A 17,101-nucleotide genomic window follows, 5' to 3' on the forward strand; every position below is an offset into this window, starting at 1 on the left:
CTAAATTATAAGTGGTAATGACTTTAAATACTGCCCTGGTGTTAAATGTTCTATTTCATTGAATCTTTAATCTAAAAAAAATCCAGCTTTGGTACATTCACGTTCCAGCTACTCGATATGACCTGGTGAACTAATTCCCGGAAGCTCCATTAATGAATGCATGTCTGTGTGGAATTTGACCTTATTATCACACGTGCCTCTCATCCACCCTGGTCCTGCTGTCACTCAGTGAACCAGCAGATGCTGCCGCTTGCCTGCCAGTGAGGTCACTACCCACAGGCCTCTCTGACAGTGAGGTCACTACCCACAGGCCTCTCTGACAGTGAGGTCACTACCCACAGGCCTCTCTGCTAGATACCTGCCCGGAGATACTGCTAGTGTCTGTGTGTGTTCCTCTGCTGGCTGTGGACAGGCCGCTCAGCCAAGCACTGACCAGCCCAGCCCAGAGGAGCCCCATCTAGACAAGTCCTACCTGACCTAACTCTGCCCAAACCAGATCAGACTAGATCAGACCAGAGAAGACCAGACTAACCCAGCCCAGGGCCAGGCAGGGGAAACACAGACTGGGGATAGCGTTCCCACAGGCTAATTTAAGCCCTAACTCACGATCATGGTGTCTGGCCAGGAAGCAGACTGCCATCTGCAGGACAGGAAGCTGCCATCTGCAGGACAGGAAGCTGCCATCTGCAGGACAGGAAGCTGCCATCTGCAGGACAGGAAGCTGCCATCTGCAGGACAGGAAGCTGCCATCTGCAGGACAGGGCACCTTATAGGAAAGGCCAGGGCTGGTCTGCCTGATGTTCACTTATTCCAGATCCCTGCTTGGCCTCTTGCCTGCCTTGGCTGCCTGTCGCCTGAGAGGGCACTCTGTAAGCCACAGCTATCTCCATCCAACAGGCCAAGCAGGTATTCCTGTTCTAGTTAAGCTGTGGGTCGTAAACACACACAGATGTAGCCTGGTCTTAGGGCTGCTAAGAGGGGCAATCAAGCAGGAAAAGGTTATGAAGACACTTGCGTAGGAACAGTAGAAGTTCATGTGATGTCACTGACAGTATCATCATGTTTAACACTGTGTGTGCTCGGTGCTGAGGTTCTGCCAGTCCCAGCTTCCTGCAGAGGGAAGAGCAATGAGCGCAGTGCAGACGGGCAGGGGTTGGGTGGGGGGTGGCAAGGGGGGGGTACGATCTCCTTTCAGTTTGTCAGCAAGGCAAGGCGGTTGTGTCAGGGGGAGTGCAGGATGTGGTGGGGGGGGGGGCAGGTGGAGTGGGAGGAAGGGAGGAGAGGAGAAGGGGAGGTTGAGATGGGGGGGGGGGGGGGGCAGGTGGAGTGGGAGGAAGGGAGGAGAGGAGAAGGGGAGGGGAGGTTGAGATGGGGGGGGGGCAGGTGGAGTGGGAGGAAGGGAGGAGAGGAGAAGGGAGGTTGAGATGGGGGGGGGCAGGTGGAGTGGGAGGAAGGGAGGAGAGGAGAAGGGGAGGTTGAGATGGGGGGGGGGGGGGGGGGCAGGTGGAGTGGGGAGGAAGGGAGGAGAGGAGAAGGGGAGGGGAGGTTGAGATGGGGGTTGTTAATATGACAGCTAGCAACTCGGTCTCCAGGATACAGCCACAGGGAGGAGAGTGGGAAGAGAGCGAGAGGGAGGGTGGGAGAAGAGTCGAGGGACTCATCAGTGAAGCCTGGGCTCTATCCCCCCCTGCCTCCCCCAGCCCTCCCCCAGCCTCCCCTGGAGGCCTCTGTGACAGGAAGCCCAGCTCCAGGCCCCCGTGGCTGCATCTCCGGCTGAGATGGGTCCCTTGTCGAGTCCTCTCCACACCTCAGCTGCTTCCACCACAGCCACTCTGTCTCACAGAGCGCAGCAGCAGGAGCTGCCTGACAGCCTGCCTGCCTGACAGCCTGCCTGCCTGACAGCCTGGCTTCCAGACTGTGTATCAGTATCCAGGAACAGAGACCCAGCCGGGGAAGAGGAGAAGAAATCCCAGATTCCTGCCTGGTTGAGGTCACACCAGGAAGTGGCATGTTGGGTACAGCATCTGACCTGTGGAGGAAGCAGAAGCACATTTAAGGGAATCTACAAAAAAACTAAACATCCACTAAGCCATCGGACACGCGAGTCTTGGAAAGAAAAATTACGTTTGAGCAAGCCGTCTAATAAGGACCAGCGTCATTTCCCCTGACCCAGGAGTGGGGGTGCCTGCAACCCCAGACTGAGGTCCTTGGGCTGGGTGTGGGGCCGAGGCTGGGGCTGGGGGTGGCAGCATGGATGAGCCCTGCTCAGGGGGGAGATGGGAGCTCACCTGGGAGCTCACCTGCCTGCAGTGGCTTTGATGTTCTCCAAGGATGCTGCTGGGGCAGCCAGGGACGCCGAAGACGGAGAGTCCAGCCTGAGGTAGGGGGGCACTCGGGGGGCAGGGGGGCACTCGGGGGGCACTCGGGTGGCACTCGGGGGGCAGGGTGCACTCGGGGGGCAGGGGGGCACTCGGGGGGGCAGGGGGCACTCGGGGGGCAGGGGGGCACTCGGGGGGGCGGGGGGCAGGGGGCACTCGGGGGAGCAGGGGAGGCAATGCATACCTGACAGCTCTGTGTCTCTGTTCATCTCTTTATCTGTCACTTCATCTCTCTCTCTTATAGTCTCTCTCTCTTGTAGTCTCTCTCTCATCCTCTCCTACACCCTCTCTGTTCAGCTCGCTCCTTTTCAGCTGCACTGTTTTCAGTCTGAACGCTAATGATGCCTTACAGTCGTTACTGTAAACTAACAAGCCAACTTCATGCAAATAGGCTCAGGTTACATGATAGAAGCAGTAATAATTCACCTTCGATGTCGTCAATCCCATGTGCCTTGTCCTGCCACACCATCACTGGTGTGGCAGTCACCAGCGTCACCGTGCTTTGTCACTTGGGTGACCCTACCTGGCAGACTGACTGAGTGGAGCTGCTGTCTGGTCTCTGGTGGATCCAGACTCCCTGGGCAGAAACAGACTCATGTGCTCTGCAGGTGTGACTCAATAACAACATCCTCTGTTGCAGACTGAGACGTGAACTCCCTCATCGGCGTCCGTGTCTCCGTGTCTCCGTGTCTCCATGTCTCCGTGTCTCTGTGTCTCCGTGTCTCTGTGTCTCCATGTCTCCATGTCCATGTCTCCATGTCTCCGTGTCTCCGTGTCTCCATGTCTCCGTGTCTCCGTGTCTCCATGTCTCCGTGTCTCTGTGTCTCTGTGTCTCTGTGTCTCTGTGTCTCCATGTCTCCATGTCCATGTCTCCATGTCTCCGTGTCTCTGTGTTTCCATGTCTCCGTGTCTCCGTGTCTCCATGTCTCCGTGTCTCTGTGTCTCTGTGTCTCTGTGTCTCCGTGTCTCCGTGTCTCCATGTCTCCATGTCCATGTCTCCATGTCTCCGTGTCTCTGTGTCTCCATGTCTCCGTGTCTCCGTGTCTCCATGTCTCCGTGTCTCTGTGTCTCTGTGTCTCTGTGTCTCCGTGTCTCCATGTCTCCATGTCTCCGTGTCTCCGTGTCTCCGTGTCTCCATGTCTCCATGTCTCCGTGTGGTTTCAGGAGGCTTCAGCACTATGCTGGCTGCTTTCATTACAAGGTCTTTCTGACGCGTCAGCCTCTGCCAGGGTTGCTGGTCACACAACGCGAGGCACGAGTTATTTAATCACCACTGTTGTTGTTTACTCGTTATCAAGGGACCTTGATGCCGGTTTTGACAGGAGAGAAACCAGGAGAGACACTGATGGAAAGAAAGAGAGATTGAGAAATAGATGAACATAGTGTTGGAGCTTTGGTGCAGGGCAAAGGCCCATCTGTCTGGGTGGGCGGGTTTGGTTACAGCACAAAGTGACCACTCTGTGGAAACAGACACTGTTGCCTCAGTCATGCTTATCTCATCAGTATTACAGCCTCTGTAGATGTTTATAGAGCTAGAAAATGGATTTTTTTCTGGGCTTGTTTTGTTTCTTGATTTATCAGTAAGGAATCGGAAAGGGCTGAGCTGAAGGCGGGTCTGTTGCAGGAGGGCTAGTCAGGGGAGGAAACAGGAAGCTGAGGGTCCTGTCTGAGTTTGATTGTGCTGAAGGAGCACTACACCAACAGGGACAGCTCATCCTTAGAGCCCTGGCCTGATTACTGGAGTGTCCTTCTGTTACCTAACAACCATCTCAATCATATTCACGTGCGGCTGCTGTCTCCCAGTGAGGAGCGGACGTTCATTCGTTTCGGCCTGCGGCTCAGCGTTGATTAGCCAATGGAAAAATGGCTTACACTTACATCATTGATATCGAGTTGTGAGGGAGGGTGACGGTGTTGGGTTTCTGATTACAGAACTTAATTGTGTAAGAGGCGCATTGTTGTGCGCCAGAGAAATCCAGCATGCCCGACATGAACCATATGAGATGTTGAGACTGTCGAAGTGATAGGATCTGTGACCGCACCCCCACGCCGTTGCTCTATAACCTGAACGATCATTGTGTTACAAACTCTAATCTGCCTGTGTATAGTCTCGTCCTGTTCTTTAGAGCTTGGGGTCCATGTTGAAGTCACCACGCAACAGCGCAATGAGAATGCACTCCCCGGTGCAAAACCTGTCAGTGCCAAATTGATTTAAACCGGCCAGTACTCACGCTGTTGACGGGTTGATGACAGGTAAGAGGACAAAAACAAATCTGTGTTGGAGGTGTCCAAGCTGTCAGCTGCAAAACCTGAACAGGTGGCCTCTTCAAGGATTTACGCGTCAAGGCGAATTGACTCAACAGCTTGCCTCTCTCAATAATCTCCCTCTTCTGACGACAGCACTACTGACCCTGCGCTCAAAATGTTGACTATGACAGTTTGTGCTGCAAGGATCCGATCACTTGTTGAGTTGTCAGTGAGGAAGTAGCTTTTGGGTTTAACTTGAGCTACCGAAGTTTCTCGTGGTACTCGTGCGGAAGTTGATAGACACTTAACTCAGAAGATGTTTTCACCGCTTTGACTTGGGATCGATAATATTTTCACCTGCCGTCTACAGAACGATTGGAATATATATTAATAACTATAAGGGACATTGTTCATATCAACATGTTCCCCGAAATAAACAACAAGGTGAGGCAATATTAATGTTACGATGTTATTACTCCAACGAATACTCTCAAAGTTGTGTGAACTTCTCAAACTGTTCATCTGATGTCCATGACTTCACAGTAGCCTCACTAGCCTGAACCCGTGTATTTAATACACGTTACTATTGCATGGCTTGTCTGTAAAGATGAATACAACATGTGTAATTGAGAGCCACAGTGTAAACAAACGTGATCACAGACTGGTATTTGGTTCACAAAAGGTTCTGAAGGTTTCCAATAATCTCATTAGGAGTCATTTATTACGTTTTTCCTCAATCTACCATGTGTCCATATTACAAGGACATCAGTAAGACTTCTAAGTTATTTTGTTTCTCAGCACAGACATAAGGACACTGAGACAAACTACTCACCTGTGTACCCTCCTAACCCCCCCACCACCATCAACAACTACATCTACAATTACCCCAGCCATGAGAGATCAGTCAGAGGGCTTACCATGTCGTTGTGATACTTGAAATCTTCGGTGATGTTAACATCCAGCGAGCTTGATCATCACTTTTGGACCACTGATTCCAGGCAACACTGTGAGGTGCATCCCTACAGTGGAGGACTTTTGCCGCGTTTTTTTTCTAACATAGGCGATCACACCCCCCTCCTCTAGTTGTAGTACCTTATCATCACAGCACAGACTCGTTTTGAGATCTCTAACCTTTTCTCACCTCTTAATAACCTCTACAGAAAGCGATCACGATGTAAACGGTGACGCATTCAAAACATCACACAAAACAAAACCTCTCAAACACGGAGAATTTCCGAATTGTCTAGTAATCACTAAGCAGGCTTAAGGACAGCCTGTCTGTGTAGCTTAGCGCCTGTCTGCCTCTACCACAGTGACCTACATCGCATCACAGCCCTCACCCCCCTCACCCCCTCACCCCCTCACCCCCCTCACCCCCTCACCCCCTCACCCCCCTCACCCCCCCTCACCCCCCTCACCCCCTCACCCCCTCACCCCCCTCACCCCCCTCACCCCCTCACCCCCTCACCCCCCTCACCCCCTCACCCCCTCACCCCCCTCACCCCCCTCACCCCCTCACCCCCTCACCCCCCTCACCCCCCTCACCCCCCTCACCCCCCTCACCCCCCTCACCCCCCTCACCCCCCTCACCCCCCTCACCCCCCTCACCCCCCTCACCCCCTCACCCCCCTCACCCCCTCACCCCCCTCACCCCCTCACCCCCCTCACCCCCCCTCACCCCCTCACCCCCCTCACCCCCCTCACCCCCCTCACCCCCCTCACCCCCCTCACCCCCCTCACCCCCTCACCCCCCTCACCCCCCTCACCCCCCTCACCCCCCTCACCCCCCTCACCCCCCTCACCCCCCTCACCCCCCTCACCCCCCTCACCCCCCTCACCCCCCTCACCCCCTCACCCCCCTCACCCCCTCACCCCCCTCACCCCCCTCACCCCCTCACCCCCTCACCCCCTCACCCCCCTCACCCCCCTCACCCCCCTCACCCCCCTCACCCCCCTCACCCCCTCACCCCCCTCACCCCCCTCACCCCCCTCACCCCCCTCACCCCCCTCACCCCCCTCACCCCCCTCACCCCCCTCACCCCCTCACCCCCCTCACCCCCCTCACCCCCCTCACCCCCCTCACCCCCCTCACCCCCCTCACCCCCCTCACCCCCCTCACCCCCCTCACCCCCTCACCCCCCTCACCCCCCTCACCCCCCTCACCCCCCTCACCCCCCTCACCCCCCTCACCCCCTCACCCCCCTCACCCCCCTCACCCCCCTCACCCCCCTCACCCCCTCACCCCCTCACCCCCCTCACCCCCCTCACCCCCCTCACCCCCCTCACCCCCCTCACCCCCTCACCCCCCTCACCCCCCTCACCCCCCTCACCCCCCTCACCCCCCCTCACCCCCCTCACCCTCTGTGCCCACCCCAGGGGGCAGCTATGTTCAGCTTTCTCTCTCCCATCACTAATACTACACATCACTATGACACAGGTGTTCACATTTGAGTAAGAGGGGGACTTTCTGCCTGGAGATCAAATTCCTAAACATAGCCCAGGTTTGGAGTCTTCCTGGGTGGGCAATGCTAGCTGGCAGTACACGCAACACCATACTTAGTTGGGATGTGGTGTTGAACAGAGTTAAACTGAACTGCATGCTAACTGGCATCATACCTTTATAGGAACATGCTTGCACAGACCTTGACACTTCAGTGAGAGCCTGACAGAAGTTAAAGATTCAGTAGATGTTGTTAGTTAAAGATGATGACTTTGTAGCTGCATCTCTTGCCGACCGGATTGTTGCGAGTCTAGTAGACGATAAAGTGTCATGTCCCTCCCAGTCAGGTGGCTGAGCGGTGAGGGAGTCGGACTAGTAATCCGAAGGTTGCCAGTTCGATTCCCGGTCATGCCAACTGACGTTGTGTCCTTGGGCAAGGCACTTCACCCTACTTGCCTCGGGGGAATGTCCCTGTACTTACTGTAAGTCGCTCTGGATAAGAGCGTCTGCTAAATGACTAAATGTAAATGCAATCGCCTCCACTCCTTCGCAGCCATTCTCGTTTCTAGCCCTCCCCCGACTGCCAAGCCAGCCAGCCAGGCTGTGTGTGTGTGTGTGTGTGTGTGTGTGTTCGTGTGTGTGTTCGTGTGTGTGTGTTTAGTCTGTGCCTATATGTGGTTGGAGGCTTTAGTCCACACATATGGTGTCTTTCATTACAGCCAACATACGTCTGATTAAGCTGACACGTGCTGGCCAAGCCACACACACACTGACCAACACACACACTCACATAAACACGCACACACACACGGACAAACACACTGACAGACACAATGACACACTAACTGACGTTGTTTGTTTCTTATGATCTTTCTAACCCCCAGTCTGCAAGACCAGAGGCCTTTCCCCACTCTGACAGGCACCAGACAAACAGCGCTCATCAGGCATCCAACAGGACCTACTCCCAGGTGAGCAGACACACTCAGAAGAAAAATGATCCTCTGATAAAAAGGATCCCTTTATACAGTACAAAGGACGGAACAGCAGGGTCCTTATTTATTTCCTGTCTCTTTCCCTACCTATACTTTCTGAAGGCTTATCTGTAATCAGGCTACTGTGTAGCCTACTAGGGACAGCAGGGCTAGGTGTGATGTTAACCCTAACTCTGACCCTGACTGACCCTGATCTTATATCTAACCCTAACTTCCCACGGAAGTCCATCAGACCCAGCAGGAGTCAGCAGGACTCCAGTTTCAGTGGTGAGGAGTAACGGTAGCTGCTTTTTTTGACTCTGCTGCTTTCTGCAGCAGGTGGCTGGGAGATATATTTAGCTTATCTCTATGCGTCATAACCAAGCTGGCAGACACTGCAGCAGGGTGCACACGTGAGGTGACATTTCTGCGGCTATGTATAAACCCAGCCAGGAAGCTCTACTTAGTGGTGCTGTTTGAACTTATGAGACTGTGGAGATAAGCCTATGTTTAGGTGTAGAAACACAGCTGTGAGAGGCTCTATAGGATGGGCCGCTGTACGAGGGGGTGTGAGGGGGGGTGAGTGGGTGTGAGGGGGGGTGAGGGGGGTGAGGGGGGGTGAGGGGGGATTTGGTCCGAATGTCATTGTGGGACACGTGTGTGTTCTTCTGGATTAATGGTGGAGGTCTGTGCTGTGGGAGACTGTGGTTGGCACCCTCCAGGTTATGATCTATGCTAGGACTATTCTGATGTCCTGACCCTGGTTTTAGAGTATGCTTCTCTCCCCGAGACCCACGGTCCTGGCGGCCGGGCAGCAACACATGTAAACGCACTGCGTCAGCAAGCAGGATGGCAGGTAGAGAAAAGAAGTCCTGCCTCTACTCAGCTCCCCCACAGTAGCGGTGCTGACAGGGCCTGTCAGGGCTCGGCCCCGAGTCTTTATCCCCCAGAAATTCCATCCTCCACCCTGGGAGGGCTTGGTCATCTGAACCTCCACGGCCCTGAAATGGGCCCAATCAGATGTGGCAGAAAGAGTCTATTGCCATAACCCAATTCAAAACCTGGCCCTAGGATAATGATACATTTATCCAGCTGGAAGTACAGATTATCAATTGACAGTGCACACTGGCTAGAGTAATTGGCTGGAGCCAGTTTTAGGAAATTACCTCAAGGGACAACAGAACCCTTTTTTAATGTTATTTTTTCATTTTTTTTCTCTTGTGAAGAAGTTTGGTCCAGTGGCAGGCACACTGCCTCAGCTGGACCCTCCTGTGATCCAGGTGGTGGTCAGCACAGCCAAACTCCACCACCAGTCTGACAGCATCCTGCCCCATATCAACAACAAGGGCCTCCAGAACACCTACCTGACCTGCCAGGTGAGAGAGGGAAAAGAGATAGGGAACAGATGAAACACAGTGAGAACAATAAGAGAGAGACAAATATTAAGAGAGATGGAGAGAGATGGAGAGAGATGGAGAGAGAGAGAGTCGCATCAACTGACTCTAAAATAAACTGCCCACTAAAAGCAAAGACCAAAGACTTGTGGGGGTCGGAGTTCTCTGTGTAACATGTCAGTTGTGTTGTGATTGACAGGATGAAAGGCCAAAACCAACACAGTTCTCCACAAGGTTTGGATCCTCGGAGGAGATCCTCTCAGACTCCGTCAACACCAAGAGCCTCGGCAACAAGCAGGAGAAGATGTGTGAGGGGCAGAGGCTGCCCATGTCCCCCACAGGTACCTGACGGCAGCGAGGGGGGTCACTAACAAACCTTTTTGGTTGGTCGAAAGTCCATCATGGCCCCAAACAAAAAGAAAAACACATAAATGTGACTGTAAACAATGGAGATGTTTAACCCTTTATTTTCCTTCTCTTTCTGTTCTTCATGTCCTTTCTTGTCCCTTCATATCCCTTCCTCCTTCTCTTCCTCATCCTCCTCCTCTCCTCTTCCAGAGGCTCTGAAGCACTTTCAGGGGCGTCTGACTGAGTTTGAGCAGGAGGAGATCATGGACTTCTCTGAAATTTGGTTTCTGGGTCTGGACACCCAGAAGATCGAAGGTTCTCATGGAACGCCCCAGAACTCCGGTTATGACGATGAACACGGTAGCTACATGATGGTGAGAATGTTAAATTGATTGGAAAATCCATACTGCTTGAGGATTTTGAAGATGCTTTATCAGACAGTTTGAAGGAGTCAGAGAAGGAGGATTCCCAGCAAAATGTCCACACACAGTGGAAAACAGGCCTTCTGTACCGTGTGTGACTGACAAGCTACGCTGTGCTTCCTCCACTAAGAATGTCTCTTCCTATTGTTTACAGTTTTAACTCGGTTCCAGTTATTCCGGTTGCTGATCTGGTCAAAAGTAATCTGATAAAGAGGTGATCCATTGCTGTAAACAGTGTTGAGATGACAGGCTGAGGTCAGAGGCCTGGATGTCCCACAGACTCTGTACATTCATAGAGGTGTTTCACCTCTATGAATGTACAGACTTCATCTCAGGCCGACTGTCTGTCTGTCTGACTGGCGGTCTCACTGATTGGCTGGCTAGCTGGCTGAGTTTGCTCTTATCGAAGGTGATCTCAGAGACCATCACACACAAGTCATAAGGCAGTCGCATTATCTAACTATGCACTGAGTAATAACACAATGGGATGCAGCCCAAGAGCTGTGTTGTCACTAACATATACAAAGACATGCATTGTTGTAAACTGGTACGGTGTTGAACAAACAGACGTCCTCTTGACTTCCCTGCCTGTCTGCTGTATTCCAGGTTCTGCACGACCATATTGGCTACCGGTTCGAGGTTCTGGAGGTGATCGGGAAAGGTTCCTTTGGTCAGGTCCTCAAATGTCTGGACTACAAGACTGGCGAGGTGGTCGCCATCAAAGTCATCCGGAACAAGAAAAGGTGCAAACAGCAACATGCCTTTCTGACCCTAAACCTTACTTTCCACAGGGAGCTCTTTACTGCCTGACACAATCCAATCTGGATAAAGAAAAATAACATCTGTGAAGGGATTAAATGAACATTTTGGCATCAATCGTTCTATAAAGCTTTTCTAATTAGATTGTGGTCGCAGAAGCCGGACATTAAGTTGATCATGTGAGGTCAATGGGGATGTTTGGTAGCAGTCGGATCCTGAGCCTTCTGGGCAAAAGAAGGTCACCTGCCCACTTCTGGTCATGTGACTTTTCTAGGAAGTTCCCCACTGGTCCCCTATTAAACATGCCAGAAGTCTTCACCTCTGGGTGTTGCTTTACCTGTCCTTTACAAGGTGACCTCAGGGAGTGTGTGTGTGTGTGTGTGTTTATGAGGGTCCATGTGATGGATGCAGATCCCATGGGACTAAGGAACTCTTCAATAATGCAGAAAACTAAATGGGTGCTTAGTACTATAGGCTGGGATGGGGAATGGTGAGGGCATAGTCTAAGACACCACCTTCACTTCTCAGATCCTGTTTCTCAGGACATACACATCTAACCTTCCTTTAACATCTGAGAGGCCCAACAGACACCTAACACCATTCTGTTCTAGGATACCTATGAGCTTTTGTAAATTCAGAGAAAAAAGTGCTTCTTCTAAGATGCACTTAAGAAGCACTTAGGAAGGAGTAAATAGTTGGATTATACCAGTTTATTGAAAACAACCATGGATAAAAATGTTCTTGTACAAACTGGATTTGTCCTCTGTAACCTGTTATATTTGATGGGATTTATTTGTATTTCAGGGTTCAAATGAAATAGAGGAATATTTGACCTTGTTATTTGGCTTGCAGGTTTCACCATCAGGCTCTGGTTGAACTGAAGATCTTGGATGCCATCAGGAGAAAAGACAGAGACAACTGCCACAACGTCATCCACATGAAGGAATACTTCTACTTCCGCAACCATCTCTGCATCTCCTTCGAGCTCCTGGGGTGAGCGTGTGTGCTTGTGTGTAAACTACCGAAAAGGGATGAGAATGAATCTAGTGTGTGCTTTGTGTTTGCTTACGTGTGGATGGGGACCAATAGACAGACAGACTGACACAAACAGATCGACAGGCAGACACACAGACACATTAACACACAAACAGGCAGGGAATCAAAATAGCTGAGGGAGCCTGCTGAAAGAGGACACTGAATAATTGATCACAAAATCGAAGACATTCAAGATGAGCTGCCTCTTCTGTGGTTTGACAGCAGGACTTGAGCACTTCTCCCTCTCCCCCGTCACTTACCCCTAAACACCTGATGCTTGCTGGGGCAGGCCAGACATGAGTGGAGGGGCTGCTGACCAGCTTCAGTCCTAATCCTTGTCCCTGTGTTTGAGGGTGGACACTGGAACATCTAGCTCCCTATAGGAGCTGGATTTGTTGTTGAGCTGAATGACCTTTAGAAAGACGTCTTCTTGGACTGCCACCTTGGCTTGCATTACGGTCACCTGAATCCTTTACTTAAGGCTTTGATTAGGGCCCTATCTGGTTCCTCCTCGGGCTTCAGGGTGTGAGGGCTCCAGTTACATCTGTCTGAGACAAGGTGCTTTACACGGCATCAAGAAATACTAGTGCTCACTGTTTTGACTCTAAGCCAGGCTTCGGATTTCATCGTAGATGGAGACAAAGAACAAGACTAAGACATTCCACACATTTTACGTTGTTTTATATTAGCAACAAATACCTCAGTGTGTTGTTCTTTCTCAATATTGATGTAGTAGCACCCTCTTGTGGATAACTGATGAGAGGGAGAGAGATAGAGAGAGATAGAGAGAGGGAGAGGGGGAGGGAGAGAGAGAGGGAGAGATAGAGAGAGAGGGGGAGGGAGAGAGAGAGGGAGAGATAGAGAGAGGGAGAGAGAGATATAGAGAGGGAGAGGGGGAGGGAGGAAGAAAGAAAGAACCAAGGGGGGACCATGAAAAGGCAAAGCTAGCTATGGGTACACCACCATTGAAAAACTGCCTAAATCTTCACAAGCTCAGAATATCAAGTTCAATTAAATGAACAAATGGCCCTTAATGTTTCAGCTGGAAAGGCTTCTGAATGACCTTCTGGTTCCTCTTCCAGGGTGAACCTCTACGAGTTGATAAAGAAGAACAACTTCCAAGGGTTTAGCCTGGCTCTGATCAGGAGGTTCACACACTCCCTGCTAAAGTGTCTCCAGATGCTGAACCGAGAGAAGATCATCCACTGCGACCTCAAGCCGGTAGGACACACCAGACCATTGAAAGCATTCTGTACACAATGTATTTTTGATATGATATCATGTATGTTTTGTGATAGACTGTGATGTCTTGTTAACGTGTGTGCTGTTCACGTCATCTCAGGAGAACATCTTGCTGACTCAGAAGGGACAGGGGCACATAAAGGTGGTGGACTTTGGCTCCAGTTGTTATGAGCAACAGAGAGGTAAGCCATATGTTTCTGTATGTAAATATTGTATATTTGTATGTATATAGTATGTATACACTACCAGTAAAACCTTTTAGAACCACCCTGTTTTCCAGTTTATTTATTATTGAAGCACTTAAAGTATTGTGAATAGCCTGAAATTGTAAAATGTTAAGAGATAAACTAAGAGGATAAAGACAATTGGGTTACCAAAAGTGGAAAAGTAAAAAGTAGTAAAAGTTTTTTTGAAATACTCCCACATATGGTTGGTACTCTATGGAGTTCATTCAGTTGTGCGTCAGTGAGTGATGTATAACTCACAGCATCCTCTCACTCCATGTCTCCTCTCTGTCTCTCGCCCTCCGTCCTCTTCCTCTCCAGTGTACACGTACATCCAGAGCCGTTTCTACCGCTCCCCTGAGGTGATCCTGGGCCACCCCTACAGCATGGCCATCGACATGTGGAGCCTGGGCTGCGTCCTGGCCGAGCTGTACACCGGCTTCCCCCTCTTCCCTGGGGAGAGCGAGGTGGAGCAGGTCGCCTGCATGATGGAGGTAGGGAAGTTAACCCCCAGCAGCTGTTAGTCATCACAGGGTTTTCACTTCTGGTCACTTTTTTTTTACCCGGTTTATGCTACTGGAGCTTATTGTAGTTATCTTAACTTAAACTATATCTGCTGATGAGATTTTGATGTTCCCAGTCACACTAAAATTTTCTTGTTTGTGTTTTTCACATGATTAGGTCCTTGGAATGCCTCCAAATGATTTTGTGCAAACTGCCTCCCGGAGAAGGTTGTTTTTTGGTAAGAATGAAAACACGTTTCCACTGCATCACACAAATGTTTGCTATACCAACCAACTAGCTCCATGTATTCTTAGTGTGTGAAGGAGAACCAGTCACCCTTTTAAATTAAAATGTGTCATGCATTATCTTAAGAGTAAATCAACCAATCCGTAATAATAATGAAACTAACATGACTTTCAGACTCCAAAAGTAACCCCCGAAACATCACAAACAGCAAAGGGAGGAAGAGGAGGCCAAACTCCAAAGATCTAGCCAGTGTTCTGAAGACCAACGATGCTCAGTTCCTAGACTTCCTGCAACGCTGTCTCTCGTAAGCCAATGCAGAGAAGTCACCTCCACATACTCATTTGATTGTTGGCTACATGATAGCATATAGCACTTAGAAATGTAATTACAATAAAAACAATGGAGATGTTTTATAATATATAGTCATATTATTGTTGCTTTCTACTGGTTGACCTGTGTAGAAACGTATTTCTGACTGTCTGTCCTCTGCTGTCCAGGTGGGACCCGGTGAAGCGCATGACTCCGGATGAGGCGATGCAGCATGAGTGGATCCTGGAGTCTCGTCTCATCAAGCCCCGCCCCAGGACACGCCCCATGATGAGGAGGCCCTCAGACAGCACCAGCAGCACCGAAAACAACTTTGAGCAGACATATCGTAAAATAGTTGGGAACAGGACAGGTGAGGTTTTGGTCCACCTTTACCTCGTCTTCTAGCCATAAGAAGTCTTGTAATAATCCGTCTTGGGTCACACTTTATTTTGAAAGTCCTTTGTACACAACCTGCCAATAGCTCTGCTGATATTCAAAAATTGGTTCGAGTTTGAGGGTTCGAGTTACTTTACCATTTGTTGAAAGTGTATCAAGTGTACTATGAGCATTTAATGGATAGTCTACATTTTCACTATTCAAATAAAGTGTTACCCAATGTTGTGAAAGGGAAACTTGAATCATCACGTCGTAAGGGCAGTTTAGAAAGTGATGACTTTCGCTACCACCAAGAATGTGCACTCCAATAAAACAACAATCTATGAATTCATTTCAACCAGTATGTAAATGTAAACGTGCACTCTGATTCTGTCATGCAGCAGAGAGACTCGAGTCACACGACAACAGCAACAACAAACACAAGGCTGACGGCTCTGCAGCGCACGGCAACATGACCTCTGCAGCGCCCGGCAACATGACCTCTGCAGCCCACGGCAACATGACCTCTGCAGCGCACGGCAACATGACCTCTGCAGCGCACGGCAACATGACCTCTGCAGCGCACGGCAACATGACCTCTGCAGCGCGTCTGCGCCCCATCGGCGCGTCGGCGGAGGAGGAGGTGTGTGAGGGCGTGGTCAGGGTCTCCAAGGACACCAAGCAGGAAACAGGCGGGGAGAGGCCCGTGCACATCATCATCAAACCCCAGCATGAAGTACTTATCAGTGACAGAGAGAATCGGGAAGTCTCCCAATGTTTACCACCAATCATGTAGCAGCCTGACTAAGGGGTTTGTGGAGGGAGGGGCCTCTCTGGCCACAGAACTGGTGTACAGGAAAGCCCCCCTCACAGATGGGTTTCTTTAACGTTCTCCTTAAAATGTCAAATATTGTATTTTAGATCAGTCTTGTACAATGTACATTGTGTATAGATCATACAGTCTGCTGTACCAAAGCATTTCTGCTGCAATATTTTTTTATTTCTGTCTTCCTTTCTGTCGTGACATCCTTTAATCCTAACCAATAGAAGTACTAGTTTTTGAAAGGGTGTGTCGTGCAATAAAGGAAGAGCCAAAGAAAGCTTTTATTATAACTTCTTTCAACAGTTTGGTAAAAAAAATTTCAAGCTCTGTATATCGTATGTAATTAGTTACAATAATAATACAAATGTATGATGGTTAAGAGATATGAGATTTCCTAATGCATGAACGTTTGACCAAATCATAACCTATAAGGTGGATTTGTTATAATTTATTTGTTTTTCTTGTACATATACCTGCTGTGATCGTTTTAATGTAATGTATGGTACAGAGTTTAAGATAATGGTTCAGGTTATTGTAAAGTTTAGACAAGGTTTTACTTGTACATGTGTTATTATTCATGAAAGAGAGATTTTGTAATCTATTGTTTATGCGATTATTATATTTTTTACTGGTAGATATTGAGTGAAAATCCTTTTGTTGATAGTTTGTGCCTTGCAGTATTAGAATCCTTGCACTTTACTGATGTACCTTTGAGTAGAGGAAGGAGTTTTGTGAACAATACCCTGTTAACAATACAAAACCATGAAAACATCAATATCCTCTGCCAGGAAGTGATTATAATGTACAGTTACTATAGCATGATGCTGTTGATCAAAGTGATTTAATATAGTCAAGAATGTGCAGGTATGGATGCTTGCTGATGCCATGGACACTGACAAGGCCTACACTCACATCTTTGGCACATATGTCAAAACTTCAACTGCAATTTCAAAGCAACAAATTCGCTTTCAGATTCTATCCACCTCCACAGTGCCCAATATATCATTGGTTTCAATTACTAAATGCTATAAAAAAATTAAATTGACTTGACAGAGTAAAAACTTCTGTATGACAGATCCTCCTGGCATAATGACGTCAGGAATCCGTGTTCTAAACACACGTCGAGATCTGAACAAGTCTACCGTTAGACCTGCCCATACAGAAAAGTGGAAATGGGTTGAATTGATGTGTCCCAAAGATAGTGTGGCAATTTTTTATGTATTGTATGGGCAAATAAAAAAAAATATTTCAATTTTGTAAGACTGGTTCTTCAGAATGAACACTGAACATATCCAGTATGACTAATTGCAAAACTATCAATGTGCCAACTCAGCTCATTACAATCACATAACTACGTTTTGGGCCTACTTTATCGACAAAAAAG

General features: G+C 49.5%; 1 protein-coding gene across 1 annotated transcript; it reads left to right on the plus strand.

The window, feature by feature from the left end:
• The first annotated feature begins 2,254 nt into the window (after positions 1-2,254).
• dyrk4 (dual-specificity tyrosine-(Y)-phosphorylation regulated kinase 4) lies at positions 2,255-16,969 on the plus strand. The gene is made up of 15 exons (XM_067234625.1): positions 2,255-2,380; positions 7,950-8,033; positions 9,263-9,412; positions 9,630-9,771; positions 9,989-10,152; positions 10,807-10,943; positions 11,812-11,952; positions 13,077-13,215; positions 13,337-13,418; positions 13,782-13,954; positions 14,142-14,202; positions 14,385-14,514; positions 14,708-14,889; positions 15,296-15,366; positions 15,439-16,969. The coding sequence occupies exons 1-15, from the start codon at positions 2,255-2,257 to the stop codon at positions 15,688-15,690; spliced, it is 2,034 nt and encodes a 677-aa protein (XP_067090726.1). The 3' UTR covers positions 15,691-16,969.
• The last annotated feature ends 132 nt before the right edge of the window (positions 16,970-17,101 follow it).

The sequence above is a fragment of the Osmerus mordax genome, chromosome 4 (genome assembly GCF_038355195.1).
Source record: "Osmerus mordax isolate fOsmMor3 chromosome 4, fOsmMor3.pri, whole genome shotgun sequence".
Classification (NCBI taxonomy): domain Eukaryota; kingdom Metazoa; phylum Chordata; class Actinopteri; order Osmeriformes; family Osmeridae; genus Osmerus; species Osmerus mordax.